This window comes from Hippoglossus hippoglossus, chromosome 20 (genome assembly GCF_009819705.1).
Source record: "Hippoglossus hippoglossus isolate fHipHip1 chromosome 20, fHipHip1.pri, whole genome shotgun sequence".
Classification (NCBI taxonomy): domain Eukaryota; kingdom Metazoa; phylum Chordata; class Actinopteri; order Pleuronectiformes; family Pleuronectidae; genus Hippoglossus; species Hippoglossus hippoglossus.
In genome coordinates this window covers 17,215,145-17,230,834 of record NC_047170.1, presented here as the reverse complement: position 1 = coordinate 17,230,834, position 15,690 = coordinate 17,215,145, and the positions used below count along the sequence as shown (strand labels likewise).

At 46.3% G+C, this 15,690-nt stretch overlaps 2 protein-coding genes across 2 annotated transcripts in view; both read right to left on the bottom strand.

Moving 5' to 3' along the window:
* Positions 1–4,012, bottom strand: part of LOC117754266 (mucin-3A) — a gene marked incomplete at its 3' end in the record, with an annotated part of 30,477 nt that extends 26,465 nt beyond the window's left edge. Inside the window, exons 1-4 of the mRNA XM_034573093.1 lie at positions 3,822–4,012; positions 1,034–1,125; positions 531–856; positions 77–335 (exon numbers count right to left, since the gene is read on the bottom strand). Of these exons, the coding sequence (XP_034428984.1) occupies positions 77–335; positions 531–856; positions 1,034–1,125; positions 3,822–3,841 (697 nt within the window). The remainder of the gene's footprint in view (positions 1–76; positions 336–530; positions 857–1,033; positions 1,126–3,821) is intronic.
* Positions 4,013–7,025: 3,013 nt separating this feature from the next.
* ptchd1 (patched domain containing 1) overlaps positions 7,026–15,690 on the bottom strand; it is a 10,705-nt gene continuing 2,040 nt past the window's right edge. The window contains exons 3-5 of the mRNA XM_034572941.1: positions 12,687–13,401; positions 8,803–9,536; positions 7,026–8,634 (exon numbers count right to left, since the gene is read on the bottom strand). Coding sequence (XP_034428832.1) covers positions 7,534–8,634; positions 8,803–9,536; positions 12,687–13,401 — 2,550 coding nt within the window. The 3' untranslated portion in view covers positions 7,026–7,533. The remainder of the gene's footprint in view (positions 8,635–8,802; positions 9,537–12,686; positions 13,402–15,690) is intronic.

Here is a 15,690-nt window from a genome sequence, read left to right as displayed (position 1 = left end):
GTAAATGCAAATTCTATCCACGCGCAGAATCAAATTGTCTTTGAGATCCAGACAGCTTCATGCGTGTATCTCTCACCACACGGAAGGTTATGGTCCGTCTGTTTGGCACTGGGACTGGTGACACCCCAGTAACGAGAGTCCCAGCCGATCACGGTGCCGTCCTCGCAGGAGGGATGGTCGTCCAGGTCGGCCCAAATCCGGAACATGTACAGCTCCACTTGTCCGAGCTGGGCCTCGGAGTGTCTGTCTCTGAGATGACAGCCCAGCCACAAGGAGCCGGAGGCGGGGATGGCCTGAGCGACGACGGTCCTTTCGGCCATCGTTTGCCCATCGACCTGGAACATTCACACAGATCCGGTGTCATGAACGAGAAAGTCACGAGGTGAAAGTTCAAAGGTTTAATCCCAAACAGTCTGGAAACCTGGCCCAATTAAAAATGTAATCTACAATATGTGTAATTTGGCAAAGAATTACTCGCTGTGTACACATACTTGTACACAGCAGATATACTTGTACACAGCAGATATTACCTCCAGGCTGAAGGAGTTGCGTTGTCTGTCCCTCCTGAGACACACCCTGTGCCAGTGCTTCAGGGACAACTGGATAGGAAATCTGTGTTGGACCCTGAGCAGCCACACGTACAGCACCCTGTCGTCTCCCTCCAGACCCAGCTCGGGCCTGGGGGCGTAGACCGAGCTGTAGGAGAAGGCCACCCAGGATCCAGGCCCCATCACACGGATGTCCATGCACACGGTCATCTGAAAGAGCAGGGGCATGGCGGCCCTGTCCTGCAGGGTCCAGTGGTCCTCACAGCCATGTAATACTGCCTTGGTGTCTCCCAGGAAATAGCCATGTGCTGGAAAGGGAGAAAGACATGCAGCTGTGAAGATATACTTTTAATGCGTGGCTGCTCTCGTTGCAGAAATAGTCTCATAAACTCTCAGATCCACAGAAAATGTTTAATCTAGCTATGTAGAGATATTTTTTTCATTTAAAATCAATATTCACAACTAATATCTCTAAACGAATCTACCTTTGGGTGGAGCAGCTGCCAGCAGCACAAACCAGGTGACTAGAAGGAAATGGTGTTTCCATCTCCATCGTTCTTCAAAGCCATACATCCTCCTGAAAACACAAATACATTTTTACATAAATTCAAATTAGATGAGACGAGGTTCTTTCTCTTTCCACCACTCAGCCAAATATTCAAATTTAATTTCCAGCGTTCGGTTTTGGTTGACCACAAAATGGGACTCTGTGTGTGTGTGTGTGTGTGTGTGCCAGCTTCCGCTTCCCGTGTTCCTGTCCCTGTCGTTGCGTGTAGCTTATGTTATTCTGGATATGATTACAGTGTATGTTCCAGCTCTGAGATTTCACAGGAATTCTCCTTCAGAGCTGGTAAACTAAAACGATCTAATTGTATCTGTGGCTTTGTCTGCGGCGGGGGATGAGCTGCAGGGCAGGGCTGGACTCAGCAGATTGGGTTACAGCTCGCTAAATTCACACCTTTATAAGTTACAGGTTATTGTTGCGTGTGACTATGTGGTTGATACACTTCAGTTTACGCCTATAACCCTTAGATATGATCCAGGAGAATACAATACGTAGAAGGCTTCGTCACGTAGATGCGGAAAAAGGGAAATTCAACAAGGAAAATACAGAAACAACTTTGACTCTTTGACCGTTTTCATCTTTGTTTTGATTTCTCCACAGCAGCTGATACCACAACCATGATATATTAAGTTATTATGGCTAATGCTGTCTTATTACACATCAAACAGCAGATGCAGAAAAACATTATACCTGATTATGAACTTGAACTCATTTGGAGTTGTGTCTTTGGTCTTGTCATCATTATAAACTCTCCTTTTAGCTTTGTTTTGGTCTCCTCCTCCTGAGGGAATTTAATGTCTCTCCAGCTGATAAATGCTGATAAAGGCAAAGAAACTGAACCAAAGGTGCAGTAAAAGGTAAAGTTGTGACACGTAGAACTAAAAACAATGAGCTGAAATGTGCTAAAAGGCTCTGCACAGCTGAGGGGAACCACAGAGCCGCGTGATAACTTGCATTGGGTTTCAAAAAAATAATGTTACACAACGATCAGAGCTCAATAAGTACAAAGATAAATTAAATCCCTTCCCATCATACTACTCCATGTAATGTAATAACCTAACAAAGAATTTAGATGATGATTTCCTCATAACTTTACTCATAGGTCCTTTATTTTTATAATCTCCATAAAAAGATCAAAGCTAATTGTCTCGTGTCCTCGCTGCATTAGTTTCTTCTTCAGGTAATTGGCTGACCAATGATTTATTCAAATGGTTATACTGTTGGTACAAACATACTGTTTCTTCAGCCTTGTTCTCTTACCGTAACCACACCCTCAGCCCTGCACGTTAATTAAAGTAAATGGGTCATTAAAACCATTAAGGGAATATTTGCATTTCCATTTATACACGTCATGATTTAATTGCAATGCAGGGAGTGTCTGCAGTTCCACAGGATTAAAAACAAATGCCAACACACAGGGTTTTGTTGGCTGCAGGATGCAGCAGCACACGCGTTAAATTATACACATATACAAGTAATCTGATACTTGTGATTCTGTTGACCCATAAAATGACTCAACAACTGTGTCGCTCATTTCATACAACGTGAATTAAAGTCAGAGTCAGTGCTGCAGATTTAAGTTTAAATCAGACATTAGGTTGTTTTTTGTCTTTGCTTGATTTGAAACCGACACAGGTGTCGAGTAACATCAGCAAACATCCTAATTGCTCTGCGGTTGGGACAGAGCTGTATGTTTGCCTGTGATTATTGTGTGTTCTGTGTGTCGCCTCAGAAAAAGAAACCCTACTTGCCTGTCGAAGCCTCACGGCGAGACCCCACAGTCATTGTCTTTTTTTAACTTCTGTTCCCACAGTCTGACTTTCCAAGAAAAATGTCCAAGAAAAATGTGAAAGAAAACTGCTCAGACACATTTCTTGAATTGTTCTTTGTCTTTCCAGGAACCTCCGCAGAGCCACTTCTTTACCGTGGTTACTTAAACAAATACACAACCTTTAATGTGTTATATTGTGTGTTCAAAAGATTAAATATTAAGATGCAGCAGTGTCCCTCCTAAACCTGTGTGTTTGTTATGTTGTGTTCTCTTCTTCAGAATTATGAGTCGTGCTCAAATGTAACCAGAGCTTTTTATAAACAGTTTATGGTGCAGAGTGAAGTTAGAAAACGTTGTGGTCATCCTACCCGGTTTATCTGCTGTGAAGATTTCTGCTTTATTATTATTTACGTGTGTGATTTATAAATACATTTCAATGATTTTCTGAACAGCTGTTATTCTTTCATTCATTGTTAAACAAACGACACAATCTTCAAACCCAAATTTGAATTTAATTCGATATAAAACACTGCAGCAACAAAGCAATCGTTGTGCCTTTGCTTTGAAGAGAAATTGCCGAACAGGAAGTGATAAAGTGGATGTTGTTGCCATGACGGAGATCAGCACTCATCGCATGTCAGTCCGATTTATGACCCGAGGTTTGATCGACCGACCGCTGCTGTAGTTTATCCGAGGACGCAGAAGAAGACATGTTGAACTCTGTCCGCACACTGAAGACACGCAGGCCGACTAACGGCTACAGAGCGCCGGCCACTTGTGTATTACATTTTTATTATCTAGTTTCTAAATCGCAGCAAACTCTGAACTGAACTTCCCAGGACCACCAAGAATACACAGGCCCAGTGTGAGGTTGATAAGTTCTCAAACTCAAGAGTATTTTCTAAATAAGTGTGAAAGAAGTCTTTCAATTTCTTACCTGATGCTTTTTAGATGCATCCTCAGTGTTTATACGTATGTGTCTGATATATATATGAGTCTTATGGAGGAGGACTTGTCATCACACATGGCTCTGGTCCCTCCATCCCTCCTGTCTTCATGTTCATCCGCCTTTCATAAGTCCAAAAGTGCCAAGATATCTCTCTCTGTCTTCCTCTCCTTCTTGTCTTTCCTGGTGATGCTTCCTCTTCCCTTCTTCCCTCGTCTCTTTCCTCACATGTACCTCGCCGTCCCTCTGCGGCGTGTCAAGTCGTGAACTCAGGATTTCTGAAATGTGATTTCTGCCCGTGGGTAGACGGTAGAAGTAATAATGACACACCTCCACAGAGGAGAGGGAGGAGGGACGAGACAGACACATAATGACAATGAACTAAGTTGGACAAATGTTGAGTGTGTTTCTGTTTCAGGTTTTACAGGATGCAGGGTCAGAGAGTTCCCGGACAGGGTATTAGCCTGTATCTGATGTGTGTTAATGTGTGTTAATGTGTTAATGTGTGTGTGTGTGTGTGTGTGTGTGTGCGTGCATGAGTGTTTGTGTGTCTGTGAGAAAAAAGCACGGTGATGGAGATGAGCAGCAGATTGTACAAAACTAAAATAAAAAAGAAATGGCACAATAGAGTATGAAATGTGGAATTCAATGTCGACAAACTGGCTGAACGTCTTCTGCTTCTTGTTCTGTGTCTTACTCACACACACACACACACACACACACACACACACACACACACACACACACACACACACGCTCCCACACGCAGGTGGCCGGGCTGTGAATTTGAGGAATGGAACCTGACGTTGGACGTGAAATGAAACCGAACAAGACGAGAGCAGCCTCAGAGTGACTCTTCAAATCAGAGTGTGTTTTTAACCTTCCTGCAGCCTAATGTCTGTATGAGCGGGACAGAGTTTTACTGATGTTGTGGGGACCGACATGAGTTTACCCAGTCTAATAAAGGTGGTTTGTTTTCCTTATGGGGACAGGAGTCTGTAAATCATTACATTTCTAGATGACATGTGTTAAATGTTAGGTTTAGCTGAAGAGGACACGACTGTGTGAGTATGTGTGGTGAGAAGGCGACTGGATATTTGAGGTGTTGACCATCTTGCTGCCACAAGGGGGCGATGAAGACTACAGTGGTTCCTGTTTGTTCCACTGGGGCTCAAGTATCAGCCTTTGTTCATTTTTACTGAGGGATGACAAAACAGTATCAGATCGTTGCACGTTGCCGCTCTTCTCCGGTGACGCAGCACTTCTGGGCGAGTTCGTCGTCAGCGTGCGTGTGAGCGTGTCAGGGGCAGACGGCAAATTATTCAAACTCATTGCGGTTTGGTTGCAGCGATACAATCCAGAAAAGGTGACGCTTTGTCAGAGCACATTATAGATTTGCATATGTGCCTCCTGAGGCCAGAATTGGAAGGAATTTTTTTCAAGTGAGCCAAAGGAGACGCAAGGAGACAAGGACAAGCACACACAAAATGAAGACAGAGAGTTGACAAACAGCCACAAAGACACTTAATACAACAACAACAGACACGCAGGATGTCATTTGTAGTCACTTTGTGTCCCTTTCCGTCCGGGTGTCTTGTTCCGATGCGGTGACCTTTCACGTGTCTGTTCCGTGCTGCACCCAGAGGCCTGTTGTCTCACGATCCATCTCTACGACTGTACTTGTGAAACCAAACAGTGGACGCAGCAGGGAACAGGAGTGACAGCGCGTGGGAGGTGTCAGTGGTTTCTCAATCCTGTTTCTCGCCTGAGGGCTCAATCATTAGTTTGAACCAAAGGGTCATTAGTTCAAGATTGCTAGTTAAAGAACACTTCCCGATTACTTCACGGCCTGGAATTCTTTTGTCACAGCTCGTTGTGCAATGAAGACGTTTTCCAAAAAGCACAGAAAGTTCATGTTTTTCTCACAGTAGAGCAGCCGACTCTGTGTGTGGATTATATTTATAAAGAGCTGCATCAGCCCTGTATAAGAACCAAGGGTGATGCAGCCCACAGCTGGTGATCCCTTCACCTTGAAGCTCACACACGTGCTCTTAAAGAAAACCATCAGGCTGTGACGCCTGCTTAGAGCCTGAACAATACTTTCATTCAGCCGAGTGTCAGGGAGGAGCGTGGATCAACAATAGCGAGCGCTCCCACACACAGACCTTCAGCCACCGAGACGCATTCAGGAAGAAAAAGGGCAACAAGCTCCTTCGCTTCAGGGGGCGACATTCACAGGAGGATGAAAGAGAACAGCACTTCCATCGGTTGTTGGTTCCTCAAACCATTAAAACAAGCTAATGAATTTACAGCGCTGAGGCAAAGTGTGTCACCACAAACTCATTGATCAAACATACACGGTGAATAACACGTCCATCTGTATCTTCACATCTGGATGGAGAAAAGAATCGAAAAATAATAACATTGTATTGATGATTTTGCATTTTTTAAACGAGCTTCTTGTAATTATGCTGTGGTTTTTTGGTTTGTCAGCAATGTTCTGATTGGATGCTTTCCCAGTTTTGGATGAGATCCATAGCTCTCGCTCCGATTTAGTTGCTGCGAGTCGCTTTGGACTAAAGAATCTGGAGTAATGATGGTTTCAGGGCAATTTCACACCCATGTTGTTTGGTCCGGACCTTCTGACTTGCCTGTTTGGTGTCGCAACCAAAATAAGAGGTGTGAAAAGCGCCCCAGGCTCCAGTCCGGACCTACGCACCAAGATTTCATCTGACCTGAAGAGGTGGCCTCACTTCGCATCAAACTGACCCATGATTTGCTTTGTTTGCACTGAGAAAACACACTCTTTTGGGAAAGTTCGGACTTTTGGACCAGTTGCAGGAAGTTGAGAAATCATTAAATAATAGAAGAAGAAAAAGAATAGGAAGTGTCTCGTAGGATTGTTTCCATTGTGTTTACACAACGTTAATGTTGCTGGTAGTAATAGCATCATGTTACAGTAGGTTTATTAATTTTATTTATTAAAAAGTTGCCGATGTCAGACGCACGCCCATCTACAAACCAATCCACGTCAAGTATAGGTGGTGACGGCAGGATGTTCGTATGTGACACATATTTCATGAAAATCAAATAAAATCTCATTAGAATCATTAAAAACGCAATAAATGATTTAGACAAAACACCTTTTCATCCAAAAATACAAGATTGTTCAAAACATCACAGCTGAAGACCAAGTTTCCTTCATTTGATTTTATTTGTCCAGAATTAAAGTAGAAATACTGGAGTTATACAGATGATTGCCTCATGTCGTTGTAGCTGAACTTGTGCAACTTGATAATGTGGACAGAAAGCAGGAGCCAAACAATGTGATCGGATACAAAGCAAAGTTTTGGAGACGAGCGAAAAGTGCAACACTTTCTCTGTCGTGGGGTCACATCCAGGGGCCTGGCCTCAGCCGATCCTCGACTCCTGATTGGCTACTTAAGAAAACAAGCCTCATTAACATGCCACACAGCGCTAGCAACAAGCAGGTAACCATGGATACACTGCGCTGGAAACCTGTCTGTTGTTTTACTGGCCTCCTACTCTCCTTCACTTCTCTCTCGACCTTCACACTCTATTCTTCCTCCTCCTTTCTTCCTCTCTTCATTCTTGTCTGCAGTGTGCATGGCGGCTACTACAATCAACCGCTCACCAGTCACCATGGCAACCAGGGGCCTGAAAACACAACACCACCGTATGATCAGACTGTGGTGATCTGGTCAACCACTCGTGTGCTGTCGTTCATTTCCACGCACTCCACCTCCTGTCTCGGCCCCTCTCCTCCAGGCCCTTGGCCCTGGGTCTTGGAGGGGGGCAGGAAGGTGAGGAGGGTGGGCAGGAACGCCAGCGTGTGCAGCGCCGAGCATCCGGCCGTGAGGGTGAGGCAGCGGAACAGTGTATGTGTGAGGTTGGACCGCACGGAGCCAACAGGCACCAGGGCGGCGCTGTAGCAGATGAGCGTCTGTAGAGAGGGAACTCCGTGTCTCTCCAGCGCCACTCTCACCCAGCGAGTCCTGCTCTCGCCCCGGCCCGAGGCAAAGCCACAGAGGAGGGGCCCGCTGCAGTCCGCCGAGTGTCCCAACGCCGAGATCAGACACAACACGGACATGCAATCCAGCTCCACGCCCCATAAGGTCATGAAGCCCAGCACGCCGAACTGCACGGAGAGCAGGGTGAGGCCCAGCCAGACGGAGACCAGCGGCTCCACGACGGCCAGCGAGGACAGACCCAACAGGAAGAGCACCGCCAGCAGTGAGTGTCTGAGGGGGGAGCTCACCGCTGCAGCGTAGCGGTCCAGGTAGACAAAGGAGGGGTTGAAGATTAGGAAGCGAACGCGCGAGGTCAGTGACAAGCGCCGCAGCGTGTCCAGCAGCACTGACATCTCCTCACGCTTGTTCTCCGTCGTCTTGGCCACCAGGAAGATCCTCGACGCGGCCACGTCCGGCTCCTCGCCCTGACCGCGCTCGGCAAATATGATGTCGTCTGCGAAGTGGGCGAACTGCGGCTCGTGGAGGAAGGCGTGGCGGAGTGTGTGGGTAAAGTTTTCCCGCGGCTGGCTGGTGGACTGGTTGCGGTCCGACAGGTAGTTCAGGTACGCCTCCAGCCAGCTGATTCTCTGGAAGCCTTTGGCGTATTCCAGCAGGTCCCGCTGCACTGAGGCATTCCAGTAGGGGGCGCTTTCGTAGATATAAAATCCAATGACGGGGGAGTACGAGCTGAAATATCGCTGCTGGGCACGGGTGTACAATACTGTCGTTGTATCCATGGCAACCAGCGCACTGGGGTCCGAACCCTGCGTCACCTGTTGACGACAGAAAGTGTTAGTGTCAGACTGAGCAGAACATTTCTGATGGTGTGTGTGTGTGTGTCTGTGTGTGTGTGTGTGTATGTGTGTGTGTGTATGTGTGTGTGTGTGTGTGTGTGTGCGTGCGTGCGTGCGTGCGTGCGTGCGTGCGTGCGTGCGCTTCACCTGCAGAAAGCCCATCAATCCAAAGGAGATGTAAACCAGGTACAGCAGAACCACAAAGGGTTTGACGTAAGTGTTTGTGATCCAGTCTCCATAGCAACGCCTCACGCACCCCAGCAAAAGGTGAGAGTCCTGAGGATGAGGCTCTGCGCTGACCGTGGACTGTGTGTGAGAGACGTGAGAGGGCGGGTGTACGTGCGTGGCGTTTTCCACATGTTCGTGTCCGTGTGAGTTATGGTTGTTTCCGGTGTGAGGGTGCGTGTTTGCGTGTGTGTGCGTCAGGTTGGGATTCGGTGGGTGAGTGTGACTGTGTGCGACCCCGTGTGGTGCGTTGGTGGTTTGAGTCTCGTCCTGGTAGCGGGTGTACATCAGACACCTGTACCAGGCCGGTTTAGAGTCCAGCCGGTCCGGTTTGGGGACTCTCCGGCAGAAGCAGCCATGTCGGTATCCTGTCTCTAAGTAGCCGGTGAACACCAGGCAGGAGCTGTAGAAGGACAACATGTAAACATAGCTGATGGTGACGGCTAAGGCGGCGGTGCGGCAGAACAGTCTGACGGCCTCCATGTTGGTGAGCGGCGAGGCGGCCAGGCCCAGGGTCATCAGGTGGAGCATGGTGGAGCTGGAGAACCGCAGCATGACGTCCTCGAAGACGCTCGCCACGCGCTCCTTCACGTGCTGGTCCTCCCGTGTCCGTCTCCACGACGACAGCATCTCGAAGGAGCCGAAGAGCCCGTGACCTGACGGGAAACAGAAAGAGAGATGGAGGATTTATATCGGAGGGTTGTGCTTTATTACAGATGTACCCAGACGAAATTACTCAAGGGTGACTTTTATGTATTTATAAATTTAAATCTGCACATAATCAATATTTTTATAACAGGAGCTGATAGAATTAGAGTTAAAGAGATTATCCTAATCCATCACTGGGAAAGAGACGGGTGAAACGAATTTCCGAAGCCATCCGACAAGCACTTTGGACGTAGAAAATCATCTCCTTACGTTAAATGGAGTCACGCAGCGAAAACTCAATGCAAAGGTCCATGACTTGGCAGTTTCCCTCAGAGCTAACAAGCATTTTTGATTCTTTAAGCTCATTGACTCACACACTGGAGTAACTCGTACTTAGATGGATGCGTAAACCCAGCACCTGCTTCCTGACATGTGATGATATGTCAGTGTTGTGTTTCCGACTTGTTGCACCAAAAAAAAACTATAAATGCAGCTTTAAATAACAACTAAAAGATTTGTTAAAGGCAGCTGTGCATTTCCTTGAAGAGTAGCTGCTGCTTGATTCTACACACGTCCCTAACTGATGCTACGCTAACCTCAATGTTCAACATTTCTCTCCAAAGCACACAGTGGTTTTGTGGGAATAACAAGAAAAAATAAATCCTCAAAATCAAAGTTGTTCCTCAGAAACCACAGCGCTATAAATCCAAGCTTATTTCCAACCAACCCGATTTCTTTTTCTACATTTCTTTTGATTGATCCCTTTTGGCCTCGTTCTACGTAGCACAAGGAAGTGGAAGTGGAACTGAGCCTGTTCTTTATATGTCACACCGCAACTGTAAATATGTGAAACAACAGAAGTTACCCACCATGGAAATGCTGTTTTCTCCTGACTTTGAGGATTTTAACCATTGCAGCAGCAGCAGCATAGTAATACAACTTATTCCCAGTTCTACATGAATAAAGCTAAACATTTTGAAAACTATGCTTTGATGAATATACAGATTTACAGCTTCTAACCAGGTAACATCTGGAAACGTCAATTCCCATTTGTCGGTCGACATCTCATGTAAAGACGTCCACTCTCATGTGCAGGCACATACGTGTTAATATGCATGAAGCAGATGGTTTTTAATGGTTGCCTCGTCGGTGGTTGCCATGGCACCTGTGAGTCACCAGTGACACAAGTACCTCCCCCTCCCTCCCCCTCTCTCTCTCTATTGACCTCGCCATGGCAAAACACTTAACACCTTAGCAGAGGCTTAACATAACAACACTTCGGGCGTGGGTGCAGCCGAGAAAGTCTGCAGATCTCTTGCGCGCGTGCGTGTGCAAAAGAGTTGGATCTGCCTTGTGAGGCAATTCATAAATACAAAAAACATGCAACTCGGAATTGTCTCTGGCCTGTGATGAAACAACAGATGCAACAAACACAGCCCAACGAGTCATCTTTGTACGTGGGATCACTGCAGAGTTTGATACGAGGGAGGAACTGTTGTCTTTGCGATCGATACACGGCTCCACCCCGGGTGAGGATTTTGATTGAAAAACTCGATTTGGGCTAAAAACCAGCTGTGAGTAGCATCATCATCACTATCATTTGACATCGGACACAAACCTGAGCAGCTCCAGCCTTCACTTTAGAGAGGATAGTGTGATATATGTGTTCAATAATTAAGTTATGACTCCCTCAGAAGGAAAAAGGATTCCCCACCCTGGCTGCGGTTTACTATTCACCACATTAACATCTATTTATGTTTGGAACCAGCTTTGCAAATTAATAAGTCTTAAAACACATCTTCATTTACGACCTCCTCTTATTCTTATCTTTCACAGTAATCCAGCACATTTGTCTTTTTTTCCCTCTCCTCACACTTCCTCCCACCTTTTTCTTTCTGCCCACCGGCATTATGAAACCCCCCACCCCCCCACCCCAGTCCCCGTCTGCTCGTCTTCCTCCTAACTTCATTTTCTGCTCAGAGAATCTGTATCTCAGCCCCCGTTTGGAGTGATATTCCATCAAACCCCCCTCTTCATCTCTTTTCCGCATGTTTCCTCTGTTCACTCTACGGTTATTTTAAGCCTGTAACAGCAGCTTTTCCTCCTCCACATTACACAGTAATTATGGTATAGACTACATGTGTGTATTAGCAGCTACGCACAGCACATCCCAGTGTGTAGTATTTATGCAGTTGAGATAAACTGCCTGTACTCCCTCACATGCGTTTTCACTTTACTCCTCGTTTGATCATATTATATTTACTGCATCATGACTTCTTCTGTCTGCTGTTTAAAAGCAGTTTATATAAACAAAGCCAATTAAAACATATATATATATTTAGAAATCTGTATTGTTAACATCCATGTTTACTTAACCTGGTGATTTTCTTTCTCAATTCATCATTTATACAACTGCCAAGCAAAAACTGAAAATTAGGAGCCATCCCTGAGTAATATCCCTCATTTTCTATTTATGACCTATACTGCAGCCAGCCACCAGGTGATTGAGACACTTTGGCTTCACTTTTGGGAAGATGTCCATCTTTATATAGGAAAAACCCATTTCATTTCATTTAAGCCTGGATCTGCACAATGGTGCAAATGGGGCTAAAGCTTTTTTAATTTATTTAACACTAAGAGTTAGTGCCTTTGGTGAAAATGCGCTTTACTGAGTCCAATTCTGGTTGTAGCGGTTTGGACGGCATTCACAAACCAGTTCGTCATGTTGCTGCAGATAGAAACATCAAATTATAAAACGTTTAAATCACTTTGTTCTGAAAGTCAAACAACGCACAGAGTGGAAAATCTTCTGCTCTGGATTGGCTCCAACTCAACCACTTTGATTTTCAGAACCTTTTCAGTTTGAGCTTTCTCTCCCTGTCAGAAAACCGGCCTCCCCCTCACCGACTAAACCACTTGTCAGTCACATTGATGATGTGTCGACTTTGAAATGGCGTTCAGCCTGAGGCTGGCATCTGCAGGACCCGTCACAGGTGCTGAGAGAGCAGACCCCAGACAGTCTGGGACTTAAAAACAGAACCACAGTCGGTCTGTCATGTAGCAGCTTCGCTTTTCTGTGATTTTTCTCTGCTTTTATGTCGTTGTTGCTTATTTATTTGTTGTTTAACCATCAGAAAATATATCCGTTTGAAACTCACCCAGCATGACAAAGGGGATCCCCAGGTACGTGGAGTTGTAGGTGGCCCCGGTCAGGTTCAGTATCCCAGCAGCAGTGAGGCCCGACAGTGTGATTGACAGCAAAGCCAGGAGTCCCAACCAGGGTTTGGACCTCACACAGTCCCTCATAGAGCAGCAGAGGACGGCCAACACGCCGCACGCCCCCAAGCTGACCAACAGGGGGCGATGTGCCAGCACTGACGAGAACTGGAAGTCTGTCCTCAGAGAAGAGGAAGTGGAGGGGTAGAGCCCCAGCTTCGGGTGCAACGCCGCAAAGTGCTGCAACTCTGCACAGAAGGCCTTCTCCCATTGGCCGGCCACCCGGTCCATGAGGCCGCCTCGGGCTTGGAGGTAGTAGGTGAGCTGCAGTGCCCGAGCAGAGCGCACACCTTCGCCTTTGCCCCCTGTCCCCAGACCTCGCACCGCCCCGCTGGGACCCCACCCCTGCACCCCGCCCAGCTGGTGTCCGATGTACGCCTGGCGCCCGTCCGCCAGCTGCGTGATCGGGTACCGCAGGACCGGGGCGGAGATGTTGGAGGTGCGAGCTGACTGGATCTCCTCCATGGCGCGGATGATGTCATCAATGATGCAGACGTTCTTGTCGTCCGGGAGGCAGAGGTAGGAGAAGGAGTAGTTGAAGCTGTTGAGGCCTGAGGCCGGGACCGTCACCTGCATCTGGTAGATCCGCCTGTGGAGCTGTGTGCAGAAGAACACACAGACAACAAAGAGGTTCATTAAGTGAGCTGAGCTTACTAGAGCCCAATTTTATCTGGATAAAGTGCAACAGGCTTAAAAAGAAAGATCCATGAAAGTTTCTCTATGTGCAAAGGGGGACGACTTTGTGTATTTTGACTTTGCAGGTGTTTGTGTAAAGGGCGTCTGTGGAAATGTGTGTGTTTGTCTGTGTGTCTTCACCCGACAGCATAACAATAGTGGTCTCTGAATTCTCCTCCGTCCACCGAGAGGACAGCAGTGCCAGCATCCAGCACAGTGCTGGTTACTAAGCAACAGGCCTGATGCCAGTGTCTGCCACAGCCAATATGGGTGGCTTGTTGTGTGTGTGTGTGTGTGTGTGTGCGTGTGTTGTGCGTGTGCGTGTGTACGTGCAGGAAAGTCAGTTAAAATTGATTTATTTTGAAAGTTACTTCCTTGAACCACCCTGTCCTGAGGTTGTAAGATACAAACATTGATAAAATTGTTCATTTAATTTGAATGATTCCAATCTTTCTTTATTGCTGTTAGTAGTTTCCTGGTACGAGCCATACAAATTCCTGGACATGAAATGCAATGATATTGTTTTTCACATACGAACAATGTAACAGGAAATGTTTTTGGTCAGAGTTGTTCACAACAACAGGAAAAAGACACAACACTGCACACAACATATGCTATTGTCATAATAATATGATTTTAACAACCTTAGACCTGCTTGGACTTTAAGGGTTTTGGGAACATTTGTTTAAATGTGAATGTCTTCGTGTGATTATCATATATTCTACATAAACAAGAGTATTTTATATAAAAAAATTGAATGGATTTTAAAACGATCCATCTCAATAGTTACCAAGTCAGTTTACTTAAAATCCCAAATGTGAACCTCATGGTGGCGCTACAGGAGGAGTGAGGGGCGGACACCAGTCAGCCATGACTGTGACTACAGTATTTTATGGGAACAGCTGTTGAGATATTTCAGTCCGGTACAAAGAGACCAATAAAAACACTGCTGCATTTCCAAGGCCCTGATGTTTGTTTGTGTGTCGTCACATCACATTGAGGGAAATTTAACACGGCTATCGAATACAATGGAGACGTATGCAAGCAGCAAACATCTGTCTGAAACATCTGCGGCGAAGGCCCGACTGTTTCCACTTGTTCAAAAAGCATCTTTGGACTCACACAGCTGCACAGACACTAATCAATGATGCACCGAATAAATAACAGAAGAGGAAGACATGTCTGTTTCTTCACCTCAGCCGAGTGCAGTCAATGGTTGTGACTCACAATTCCTACTATTATTTCAAGGGCTGGTTTCACTGCTCCTGCAACCACAGCTGCTGCAGCATCCTCTGAGAGCGAGCGCATGCAACAAGTACCCGGGCAGAGAGGGGATGCTGAAAGGCTTTCTGGGAAATAAAAGAACTCGCACCCTGCAGTAGACGAGGCAGCGGAGACAGAAGATGAAAAGGGATAATAACAGAATCTTCTCTCAGATGATGTGTAACAATGTAAGGTTATATAACAGTGGATGTTTCTCTTTCATGCACCAACCTGCTTTTTCTCTCTGTGGCAGTAAATGAGGCACGGAGCCTTAAAGCAACCGGGCTCTAAGTGTGGCAGTCCTCCGTGGACCGACGCCGTTTACTTAAACTGGGTCACGATAAAGCAGCTTTCAGACGTGCACTGGAATCTGGACGTTTTCCAGAACTTTTCCTGCCAACCTCTAAGTAAAAATGTCTGGAAAATGTCCAAGTGAGCCCATGTGAGAATAGTACGACCGAGTATGGGGGTCATGTTAAAGGAAGGAGAAACTTACGAGAATAAATCCATTTTCCTGTTGTTGTGAACGAGTCACTTCATATGTGAGAGACAAGCTCTGGAAAATGTCTGGACTCAATTTTCCAGAGTTGATGTCTGAAAACAGCTTAAGAGACCGATGGAAACACAGACACAAGCTACACATTAGAGCTTTAAGACTCAGGTCTATTAGTCAGCACGCTCTGATTACAAACTCATAACTTCATCAAATCTTTTGACTAATTGCTCCAGAGGTGTCGAGCTTATCCTCGTAAATCAACCATAAGAAGACCGGCGTGGAGACAAGGGGCGTCTGTGCTCCTCTTTGTAATTAAAATGCTCCGCTCCATAACTTTTAAGGTTGTCTTGGACGCTTGCAACAGGACACCGGCTTTACGTTTAATTACCGTCAATCAGTGAGGACGAGGAGGAAGACACGTCAGTGCTCGGTGTTTGTCCTCGGGCCGGCAG